We start from the raw sequence: 12836 nt of genomic DNA, 5'->3' as shown, positions 1-12836 counted from the left end.
TTATAGGTAGCTTTAGCCTAAACCGATTTAAAGAGAGTATGGAATTAAATAAGAAGCACTGTAGAATCATCACAAAAATTCTCCCTACGAATTCAACGCATTCGAAAGACGCAATCTTGTTTTTTATCATTCTTTCAAAGGAAATGCAAAATCAAATGCATCAGAAAAATGCAAGCCCATGCACATATGCAGGAAAAAACACTGTCATCCAAATATCACATGCAACAATTTTACAAAAAACAACACCGTAAACTTAAAAATATTAGGCATCGAATTTAATAAAAGATATAAATGGGAAGCCCATATCTCAAAACTTGTCAACTCACCAAATAAACGTTTGAACATAATACAATGCCTTGCAAGCCCAAAACTTCTCGTTAACACTAGTTCAATCATTGCCGCTACCAAATCTTGAATCGTATCAAAAATTTATTACGGATTATACCTTTTTGGCTACTCACCTAAAACAAATATCAACAAACTCAACTCATTACTAAACTCTGCTATACGAACCCCCTTAGGCACATACCGTACTACTCCGATTAGCAACATGACGTTTGACACAGGCATACCGTTAATACAAATGAGGGAGTTTACCACAACAAAAACTATGCAAAAACCTAATCATTAATGAGCAGTCAAACTTTCCAAACTAACACACAAAATAGTAATTTCTAAACAAAAACATACGATTCAATCAACACTCAATCGCATAATAGAAAAATCCCTGGAATTAGATATTCCCATTAATAATAAACCTAAGATTAAAACCCGATTTCCTGGATGGCATTTTCAATTCCATTTTCCATTTCAATGCCATAGATACATCACTCCACCAGTGAAAAAAAGACAATACGCATTAAAAATATTTCAAAATCTCTTATTACTTAAAAAACAATTCAAACTAATTTTCACAGACGGTTCAAAAAAACGCAAACCAAACAAGTTTACAACTTAAAAAATGTAAACAATAATAATTATTATATAGACTTCATAAGAAACTGCTTATCAAAACTCAAAAATAATATCGAAAGGACACGCCAAAATCAAGGGCAACGAACTAGCAGATTTAGCAGCAAAAAAGCATAAAACCGCCCCATAACTATGTCTCTAAACCTCCTACACACAGTTATTAAAAGTCATATAACAAAAATATTCAAAAATAAGCAACACTCCACATTCGAAAAAATAATAAGCTGGTACAAATTTATGTTTTTTTGCTTCACCTAATATATACCTACAGGTATTGGATGCTTACTCGTATTATCCATAAAGGTGAATTCACCGTTCTTAACCCAACAATTTTATTTGGTAATTTTCCACATGTTTTTCCACGAAAAAAAATGTGACGATTTTGATTAATATCATTTTCTATGGGTTTAGCAGCGGCCGCCAAATGGGTTGGTGCGTGACTACCACTCGGAAGTGCACAAGTTCGAATCTCCGGACATGAAACACCAAACAAAAGGAGCTTTTTCTAACAGCGGTTGCCCTTCGGCAGGCAATGGCAAAACTCCGAGTGTGTTTCTGCATTGAGAAAGGTCCTAATAAAAAATTCTGTGAAGTAGAAGTATTGATACCCGACCACTTCAAAGATGGTTTATAAAAAATATCACGAAGATTTTTGAGTATTTCAATATTTTATTAAAAATTAAATAAATCCAATTGTTCCCGTGTGAAATATAAGAAAATATAAAATATAAACTATCTCATTCTCAAATAAGAATGAAAAAACCATAGAAAATCTAAAAATTCACACAGCAAAAGTGTTGATACTCTGCAATAAAGTAAAAGAAAAATTACATTTAATATCTAGTAGGGTATCCTCGTAATAGAATAACGTATTTTAGTCGGTCAGGCATTGAGTGAATCAAGTTTTTTGTATAATCCGAATTTTTATTTTGCCATTCGACTTGGAGCAAGCTTTTAAGTTGATTTTTGTGAGTTATGTGGTGTTTCCTTAATGGTTTTTGCAAATGATCTCATAAATGCTCTATAGGGTTCATAACTGGATTCTGTGGAGGCGTTGATAACAATTGAGGTACTTTATGTATTAGCGACATCTTCACTATGTGCGTGGAGTGTTGTCCTGCTGGAAATAAAATCCACAAGACAATCCAATTTTTTCATCACTTTGTAACAAGGATTTTTAAATATAAAGGGGTTTCCAATAACAGGTGTTAGGTGTTAAACAGGGGAGATGATTAACGATTTTTTATGGCCTGAATTGGATGGTATTGATCAGGACAACGTTTATTTCCAACATGACGGCGCTACGTGCCCCACAAGCAACGAAACCATTGATCTTTTACGGGAAAAGTTTCCAGACCGTGTTATCTCTCGAAGAGGTGATCACAATTGGCCACCGAGATCTTGTGATTTAACACCTTGTGACTTTTTTCTTTGGGAGCACGGGAAAGAGAAGGCATACGCCAACAGCCCAGGGTCGAATCAAGACCTCAAAGAGGAAATACGTGGGGCTATCAAGGCCATATGGCATCCACTCTGCAATTCTGTTATGAAAAATTTCATGAAAAGAATATTGTCCTGTAAGCGTGGTCGTGGTGGTCGTTTGCCTGATGTTATTTTCCACCATTAACGGCATGCCTTCTTCTTTATAAAGAAACACCGAATCATTTATATTAAAAAATAGCGTTTTTCTTTGAATATCAAAATAACACCTTGTATTGAAAAACCCTTTACTTCTTTCATTATTTCATCAATAAAAACAAGATTGCCAACACCTGATGTGGACATGCAACCCCAAACCATGACGCATTCACCTCCATGCTTGACTGTTTTAACCCTTCATTAGGCACGTGGTCTACAATCGTAGACCACTTCTTTTCAAAGTCGTGCAACTCCTTAAATTTGTCTCTTAAATTACCTAAGCTTTTTAATAGCTGTTTATAATTAATATCTTTATCCAATTAGTGTATTCAGTGCGGATTTGACGTACAGTTGTAAGTTTTATCAAGGTCTGAACAGTGCTGGTCTACATATGTAGACCACGTGACTAACGACGTTACTTTTTCTTGCGGCAATATTACTTGATATATTAAATATTTGAATTAAGTTCAGGTAAGTTTTGCTAATATTTTTTTTCAAAAGTGTGCTAAATTAATTAGTTTCAGATAATATTATATCTGATTCCAAAAACAGACGATGGAAAGCAGCAAAAATCCTGAAGTATGGGAAAGATGGCTCTCCGAACTATCAAGTAGTGAAGAAAGTGCTATGGATGAAGAAAACGAGACGGGGGTTGACGAAGATACGGATATCAATGTGAATGCTGCTGAAGAGAGTGACCACGAGACCGAATCGGAACTAGAAGGATCAAGCGATGATGAAATTCTTTCAGACGATTCTGGTGCATCTCATCCCCAAAATTTCTATTTAGGAGAAGACAATGTCACTAAGTGGAAGAAAACCAGACCCAATTTGCAAGTTCGTATATATAATCAATATTTGCCGGGTACAAAAGGTAATGCGCGCAATGTTGAAACAGAAATTGAGTGCCTAAATTTATTTGTGAATGATTCGGTTATAAGAATAATAACCGTTTCCACAAATTTGTATATTCAAAAAGTACGGGTTAACTTTCAAGAAGATAGAATGAATCAAGATGCAAAAGAAACCGATGACACCGAAATTCGCGCTTTCATTGGCATTTTGTTTTTGATTGGCGCTCTTAGAAGCTCGAGAAAAAATCTTCATAAAATTTAGGACTATTCCCAAGGAAACGGGGTTGAATCGTGCTACCTAGCGATGAGCGAGAAACGGTTTCGATTTCTGATAAGATGCCTGCGATTTGATGACATCAATACAAGACAGCAGAGAAGAGCAATTGATAAATTGGCGCCAATAAGAGAACTTTTTGAAGTATTCCTGGTCAACTTCCTAGTAAGCCGGCCAAGTTTGGCATTAAAACTTTCGCGATGGTGGATGCAAAAACGTATTACACTTTTAATTTGGAAACTTATGTGGGAACTCAGCCGGACGGACCATACAAACTTAGCAATAGTGCGGAAGAGATAACTCTTCGATTGGTAGAGCTAGTCGCAGGAACTAATCGCAATATTACTGGTGACAATTGGTTCAACAGCTTATCGTTGGTTAATAATTTGCTAAAGAAAAAGTTTACATATTTGGGAACTGTGAGAAAAAATAAACGCGAAGTTCCCAAAGAATTCCTTCCTAGGAAGAATCGTAAAGAAAAGTCAAGTATTTTTGGTTTCCAAGAAAATTGTACACTAGTGTCGTACTGCCCGAAAAAAAACCGGTCAGTGATCTTGATATCATCTATACACCATGATAACGCAATAGATGAGCAAACAAATGATGAAAAAAACCAATTATGATAACCGATTATAATCACACAAAAATTGGTGTAGATCTTGTGGACCAATTATGTTAGAAATATAATGTTGCAAGGACTACGTGTCGTTGGCCAATGGTAATATTTTACAATTTACTAAATATCTGTGGTCTAAACGCTCTTTGTGTATATAAAGCCAATAATCCCCAAAATAATATAAAACGGAGTGATTTTCTTGAAAAATGCGCTTGGTAGCTCATTCGACCACAAATTGAAGTTAAATCCAAGAATCCTCGACTACCCAGGGAAATGAGGCAGCGAGCCCACAACCTTCTTGGCATCCCAAGCATTGCACCACAACCCACTCAATCACCAAGTAACTATGTCGGACGGTGGCAATATGAACAAATCATCCCGAAAGTCGTGTACTAAATGTGGCAGATTTGCTTGCAAAAATCATATGAGGGAAAGCTGCACGGAATGTCTCAGTGAGGAAATATAAGCAGTTTTCAGAAACCAGAACATATAAATTTTGTACTGAACTTTTATTTTTTTATTTAAAGAAGTGAATTTTACATATTTTTATTTTAAGTTTTACGAATAATAAAAACGCTTTTGTAAATCGTCCATTAGTTATAAGAAACAACTTTTATGAACTGCAATAAATGTAAAAAAACACATACATTCATGTTTTTATTGAATTAACAGAAGATACACAAACATTTTAGTGAAAATATTAGTTTATATTCCTCACATTAAATCACAGAATATACTTATGAAGTATTATTAAAAAACACAAATGAATAACACTTTTAGTCATAATATTAAAATGGTCTACGGTTGTAGACCACGTGCCTTACCACGTTACAAAAATCCACGTGCCTAACGAAGGGTTAATTGTATTTTTTGGATTTAATTCTTCATTTTGTTTCCTCTACACTTTGAGTCGCCCATAATATCTGAAAATATTATATTATATTTCGACTCGTCGGAGAAATTTATTTTGTCCCAGAAGTCAAATTCTTTAAGCTGATAAGCTCTAGCAAATTCGATTCTTTTTTTTCTATTAGTATCACTGACAAAAGGTTTTCTTTTAGCAATACATGTCTTACAGGTATATCCATTTCTCTTGGTTGGCTCGCACTGTATTCGATGAAAGAATGGTGTTTAGAGATGTTTGCAGTACAGCAGCTATATTCGGAACGTTTTTGAAAGGATTTTTTTCTATTGTTCTCTTGATAAGACGTTCATCTCTCTCAGTTAACTTCCTAGGGCGGTCTGATCCCCACTCATTTTCAATCCTTTTCTCCTTTTTGAATCTTTGTGTTACCTTTTGCACTGTTGCTCATCACCAGGAGGATGATTTTCTCGATTTCTGAGTATGATTTTCCATCTTTATGCATGCATGCAAGAATTTTTCTCTTCTCTAAGTCAATTCTTTTCGAGACAAGATTGGACACGTAAAAACGTAAGCACAGATGCGAATATATGAGCTTCATCAGATATGCTGAAAATAGTTTGCCAACAAATATTATTCCGAAGCATCGCAAATCAAAACCGCCGTTATTTCGCGCATTGGCTACTTCAAAGTGCGAGCGTACTCGTATAAACACTTTTGCTGTACGAATTTCTGACTTACATTTACATTTTTGCTTGCCGTTGTTGATGCAGCAGACAAAGTTGGTTCTGTTTTTTTTGTGATTGAATCTAGAATAATGTGTGAAATTTCTTAAAGTTAAAATTTTAGAAATGGAAGGGTATCAAGATTTATGCTGTGCACTGTACATACATATGTACATACATACTTATATGTGCGTATTCATACAGTTGTGCAAGAATTACAGTTTCAATCTCTGTCGACTTCAGAAAAAAATAAATTTTACCGAACTGGACGATGAACAATACTTCAGCATCTTCTCCGACTAGAAATGAATGAGAGAAGAAAACTGTCCGGCCCGGGATTTCCCACGTTAATAATGAAAATAGACATACCCTATACCCCCTACATATCATTTTACGCATAAACTGCTCAGAGGGACGGTTATACGAACCGCACTCTGAACGAAATTGGATAGGATTTTTTTTTAATTTATAAACCAAGCTGAGAGTTAGATGTATTTTTATTTATTTCGCACAGATGAGACATGTGAAACACCAAATGGAATAAAAGGGAAGTGTATATCTATAAGTAAATGCAACACTTTATTACCGTTAACCAGAAATGACCGATCGACAAGTGAAAACAACTTCTTAAGAAGAAGCATTTGCGGAAAAGGCTCTACTCAGGTAAGACAACATTTCCGTTTAGCTAAATTAAATTAAAACGTTGAATTTAATAAAAACTAAAATATGTAGTAGTATAAGTATATACATATATACATATATACCTATATATATGTATATGTATGTAATTGGCGCGTACATCCTTTTTGGGACCTACAGTTTCAAGCCGACTCCGAACGGCAGATATTTTTTATGAGGAGCTTTTTCATGACAGAAATACACTCAGAGGTTTACCATTGCCTTCCGAGAGGCGACCGCTATTAGAAAAAACTTTTTCTTAATTTCGATCTTTCACCGAGATTCGAACCGACATTCTCTCTCTGAATTCCGAATGGTAGTCACGTACGAAACATTCGGCTACAGCGGCCGCCTAAGTAGTATACAAGTATAATAAGTGGCTTGACAGATATACTTATGCCAAAAATTTTGCGACAAATCTTACAATTCAGGGAAATTAATATATCGACCAGATCGATGTCAAGACTAATTAGAGATGATCTTCACATGAAAGTCTTCTATACCTCGCTTTTGACTACGCTTGAAGAAAATTATACTCGACAGGTACAAGCAGCTTGTCCGGTGGCACGCGGTCAACGGCCATGAAAATATTATTTTCACAGATGAGAAAATGTTCACAAAATTTTCACCACTCCAGCCCATAAGGAAAAAATTCACCCAGTAGTGGCAAAAAAAAAATATTCCTGGGTTCATAGCCGTCGAAGATTGGCCGTCTGGAAGTCCAGATCTGAATCCATAGGACTACAGTTGGTGGGCAGACTTGGAGAACATGGCCTGTGGAAGACCTTACAGAAATTTCGGAAGTCTCAAACAATCTTTGGTTCAAGCAGGAAAGTCAATATCCATGGAAACCGTGCGTGCTGCAATAGCTGAATGGCCTAATCGTTTGAAGGCTTGTGCAAAAGCAAATAGTGACCATTTCGAATGAATGTAAAAAAAAATTTAATATTCACATGATTAAATAAAACTAACTTCATTAAAAAAAGTATAATAATTTCATGTCTTTAACGGACTTAACTTGTAACAGAACTTATGGCAGGGCTAAGTATTCTCTTTTATCCTATTTAAAACTTGATTTTATCGTTATTTTGATATAATATAAATTTTAATATTTCATGCAACATTACTTGACTTACAGACATTAAATAATGAAAGGGTTTTGGTACCCAATGGCAAATGCTCGAGTGCGATTTCATCATTAAAAACTTCCTCATAGAAAACCATTTACCGTTCGTAGACGAGAAAACAAGATATAGGCTCAGACCACAAGTAATTATAAGTAAATAAGTAATACTAAGTAAAAGTTTCATAAATATGATAAATAAATACCTAACTATGTATTCATAAAGTGATTATAACAAAAAAAAAAATACAACATTTTTTTTTGTTTTACGAGTACAGTACAACAACCACTTAAGTAATGTAAAACAATTCATAATTCATGAGTTTCAAATTCTATAAATTCTAAGTGGTTTTCCACTCCATTTATAAGCCCAGAGCTAGATGTGGTCTAGGAAAGACTAATTTCTTCTCTCTAATTCAGGAAGTACAACACAAAGACAAATAAGATCACACTGGGGCAATCTAACGGGTTTATCGCAATCCCAATCAATGATACGTTGCTCTAACCTAAACCAATTTAAAGACAATATGGTATTGAATAAGAAGAAGTTTAAAATCATCTCAGGAGTTCTAACAGTGCATTGTACGAGTATATTGAATTATCCTCTTACTAACCTGGAATATACTCCAATGTAACTTACAGCTTTTGTAGAGAGGTAGATAAAGCCGCCAAACATGCTGGACAACCACACCTAATAATAATTATAATACAGAAATATATCAAAAAAGAACGATTTAATTTAATTTTTTTGTAACAATCAATTGTAAACAGTTTTGGCGAATTTGTGCAGAGAGATAAGCAAAAAGCAACTGAATAACTCACGTCCTCACCTTTTGAAGAGAGTAAAAAAGGCCACACATTTGCCTGGACGGAGTCTATTTGGGGTGTGCCTCCAAACGGTAGATAGTTTTTTTATGAGAAGTTTTTTCAGAGCAGAAATACACACCAACTCCGGCCGCCATTTTTGAATACTGATATCAAAACCCCATTTAAATCCGCTATATAATATAATATATGAGCGCAAATATGATATACATACCTACGGACGCATATCTGAATGTACGCTAGGTAATTTGCCCGCTATTTTGACTAAACAGTCATAGCCGCCCTTATTTATTTATGTAGGTACTTTATTATTGTTATCATTGGTTTTTATATTCCTAATGGAACGTAAAGATTTTGATATTCAATAAATTCGACCAAAAGTTCGTCTCTTCTTCCACTTTTGTCTTGGTATATGTACGTGGAGGATCTGCTATCGGTTAATTTCGAAGATATATGTGCATATGTATGTACGTAATTTATTTTATATTCAGGGGTGACCTTGGGGAGTTTGAGAATTGTTTTAATGAAGTAACGTTGAAATGTATCTATTCCTCAAATAACCTACCACTTAAGCGGCGTAAGTTTGTGTAGATCTGCACACAGCTTCGGACAGTTTCCATTTTGATTTTAGTGAGATGAATGGCTTCGCTCCCTGTGCAATTAATACTAGCTTTTGCTGAACTATTTCTGGCTTCTAAGTGCTTGTCGAACGTCATTTTGGGTGTGAGAATGACACCAAGATATTTATATTCTGCCACCACTTTAATTCTGCTCTTTGGTACCCCCATTTTTCTGCCTGGGAGAGTCGTTCACCTCTTCTAAAGACCATCATCTCCGATTTATTTGTGCTAACTTCCATATTCCACTCAGATCGATTGCATGACCTTAAGGTTATCTGCCAGGAGAACAATATCATCCGCATAAAGAAGAAAACGTATATTCATGCCCTCAACCAATAGTCCACCTTCCAAATAGTCGTGCAAATCCTTTAGGTATAAAGTGAAGACAACACACATTTTTTACACAGTGCAAATTTCAAAATAATCGGATATTTCCTTTCCTGTCCAAACCGCTGATCTGGTATTCGCGTAAATATTTTTGATCAGGTTTGTTATTTTGCTGGATATTCCCATCTATAGAAAGTTTATAAATCAACGGTCTTATCGGCACCCTGTACTATAGTACTTATAGTTTCGATTCAATAAAATGCTTTTAATATCAAATAATTACATTTTACATTAGGTCTACAATATGGCCTATGTATGTATATATTCCCGGTATTATTCTTATAGATGAATACACTTTTATGTTTTAACTCATAGATATGCTGCCCTGATCCACAAGAGAGTGACAGGGGAAAGCTGCCTTTACCTCCGAATTGTGGGCACGTTCCGTCAACACCACGTATTTTTGGTGGGCACATGACTGATATTGATGAATTTCCTTGGACTGCGTTGATCATATACTCCAAAGGTAAGATCAGTATTCATTGCCATAAATAGAAATGAAAGTAGGTACTGTTAGATTTCATATAAAAATAATAATAAGCGAAACAAGGCATACATACATATTCAAATTAGAAGTCTGCAAAACAAAAGTAAAAAATTAAAAGGTTTTTTTGAATTGCATATTATTTTAATGCAAGGTGCATTAGCTGCTACCTCTTTAAATATTGACAAAACTGGCAAGTTATCCCTTTATTTTCTCAAAACAAAGTTAGGCTGCTATAAAAACTCTGATTGTATTGATTGGGAAATTTCAATATACAGTCCGGGTCACTTGATTATAGACAATAATTTTTATTTAAGAAAATGGTTATTGAAGCTACCGTATTCGGTCTAGTAATCCAAGGTTTTCTAATAACTCAAGTGAAGACTGTACTTTGCGCGAACATAAATATGCATCAAAATATTATTCCATCTAACGGTATTTCGCAGTAGTCAAACGTCAGCAGTTTTAATACTGTGCTTGATTTATAGGTTCACTTGGTACACCAAATCGTTTAGTGCATGTCTATCACTCGGAAGTGCACGGGTTCTAAATCCCGGGCATGAAACACTAAATTATAGAAAAAGATTTTTCTAATAGTGGCCGCTACTCAGCAGGCAAGCCTCCGGAAGTATTTTGGAAAAAGCTTTTTGGAAAGCCGTTCAAAATCGGCATCCAACTGTAGGTCTCTAAATTTGTGGGAAAATATCAAGACGCACTCCACAAATAGGAAGAGGAGCTCAGCCAAAACACAATAAAGGCTGTAAGCGCCAATCATATACATATATAATTTTAAATTTACTCGCATGTACCACATACAGTCTTCTTGCAACTTGGTTTCTAAGCAAAGAAAATATATAGTACACTTAATTACAAAATTGAGTATACACTTCGGGTTGCAAACGAAAAAAAAAATGAAACAAATTATGGCGGATTGTTTTTCTTTTTCTAATTCATAGCAATCTTATGTCCAAATTGGCTGAGTCATTTTACCTAACATTGAGGGGAATTGCAGAGCCGATGAGCTAGCCAATGATACCTATATATAGACATTGATATATAGACATTGATATAGGTATACCTTGCAAACATGTAAACTTCGTATCCACGAGGAAATTGTAAGAGTAGCGAATGAAAGATGGCGTAATGAAGCCACTTGCAAAATCGCCCGACAGCTGTGGCCAACTCTCAATGCTAAACGCACGGAACTTCTACTAAGAAGAGATAAGCACAATCTTCACACACTGATTTCAGTTATTACGGGGCACCGCACTTTCTGTGTCACTGTCCTGCTCTATCCAGACGTAGACTCGCCATTTTGGGTGGACAATCCTTTAATGAATTAGAAGATCTCGACGCTGTCGAAATCAAGGATCTTACAAAATTTTTGAAAAGTACACATTGGCTTTAGAAGGAATAAGGGCTAGTTCCCCACGCGGCATCACACTGGGACATGAGCCTGAGTGTGTCTTACAGTGGACAACCGATTCAAGCTAACCTGTGTCCAAATAGAAGCGCGTGGCCAAAACTAAATTTATCGATCTTTTTAAAAATCCATGGTGTAAAGATTTCAGCGGTGTGGCCAACATCTGACCTTTACCGACCTGACCGACTCTCAGCGCTATGTTCTAGTAGACTTTTTTTCCTCACATCCGAATATGCTAGGAACGATGTCGAAAAAAACTGACCCGCCCTAATGTTGGTGCGTGTATGTAACAGCATGCAATTGTAAAACCTGTTTGTGATGAAAATTATTAAAAAAAATCTAATTATATAATTTCCAAAGCACGATCAATCAGAAAAAAATGTATGGTAGTTTTAGTGGAAAAATAATTATATAATAAAATTTAAAAGTGCAGTTGCGGGCATAAAAATCCGAAGGAGAAAAAATATCGAAATTTTTAATATATTACATTTTTACATGTTTTCATGTTGGTTTTATATGAAATTTTATCTAAACCAACCTATTATTTGAAATAAATAGTTTGCATATTTTTCAACGTGGATGTAAATATTGCGAATTTTAAATAGAAAAAAATTGGTATTTAGTTCTATGATTTTTCTCAGGATCACTGCAGAAAGTATGATAGCGGCAATTTATATATTTAGTGTTTAAGTATTAAAGAATATAATGGATAAAAACTTACCTTAAGTCTTGAAAACTAAATCACAAAATTGGGTACACAATTAATAAATAATTGGGTACACAGTCTTCAAAAGTCAGGTATTTCCTCAATTTTGAGAGCAACTCTATAATTTATATGTTCGTTAGTTGAGCTTTCTGAACTATACTTTAATCGTCCCGATTTATACCGAATTAATGTTTGTTCCCTGCTCTTGCCTAAATAATTTTTACAGTTATTCACTCTAGTGTAAATATTGTTGCAAAGGGCAATTTCCTTATCGGTGAGAAATTTTTACATGCTTGGTTCTAAGTGGTGTGAATTTAAATATCAGGTCAGTCCATAAGTTCGTGCGTATTTTACCCATAATTTCAATTTTGTACGATTTTTGCATACAAAAAATTATTCGCGGAATATAGCGGAACTATTTATATTTTCTTTGATATATTGTGCATTCAACAAGTGATTTTAACCGCGGATAGAAGCACGTGTTGTTAAAAAATAAAATGGAATCTTCGAACGCGTATAAGAGTCATATTTTGTATTTTTTTATAAAAGTGGTAAAAATGCAACAACTGCTGCTGCAGAAATAAACATAGTTCACGGAGAGGATACCGTGAGTGTAAGGACTGCGCAAAAGTGGTTTTCAAAATTCCGA

General features: G+C 34.9%; 1 protein-coding gene across 1 annotated transcript in view; it reads left to right on the top strand.

Annotated features, from left to right (window-relative positions):
- The window catches only part of LOC129248118 (serine protease easter-like), a 62183-nt gene that overhangs the window by 8108 nt on the left and 41239 nt on the right, over positions 1-12836 (top strand). Inside the window, exons 4-5 of the mRNA XM_054887556.1 lie at positions 6456-6604; positions 9890-10040. Coding sequence (XP_054743531.1) covers positions 6456-6604; positions 9890-10040 — 300 coding nt within the window. The remainder of the gene's footprint in view (positions 1-6455; positions 6605-9889; positions 10041-12836) is intronic.

Source organism: Anastrepha obliqua, chromosome 5 (genome assembly GCF_027943255.1).
Source record: "Anastrepha obliqua isolate idAnaObli1 chromosome 5, idAnaObli1_1.0, whole genome shotgun sequence".
In the NCBI taxonomy this organism is placed as follows: Eukaryota; Metazoa; Arthropoda; class Insecta; order Diptera; family Tephritidae; genus Anastrepha; species Anastrepha obliqua.
Note: the sequence above shows the minus strand (reverse complement) of the source record. Positions and strands in the feature narration are given on the sequence as shown.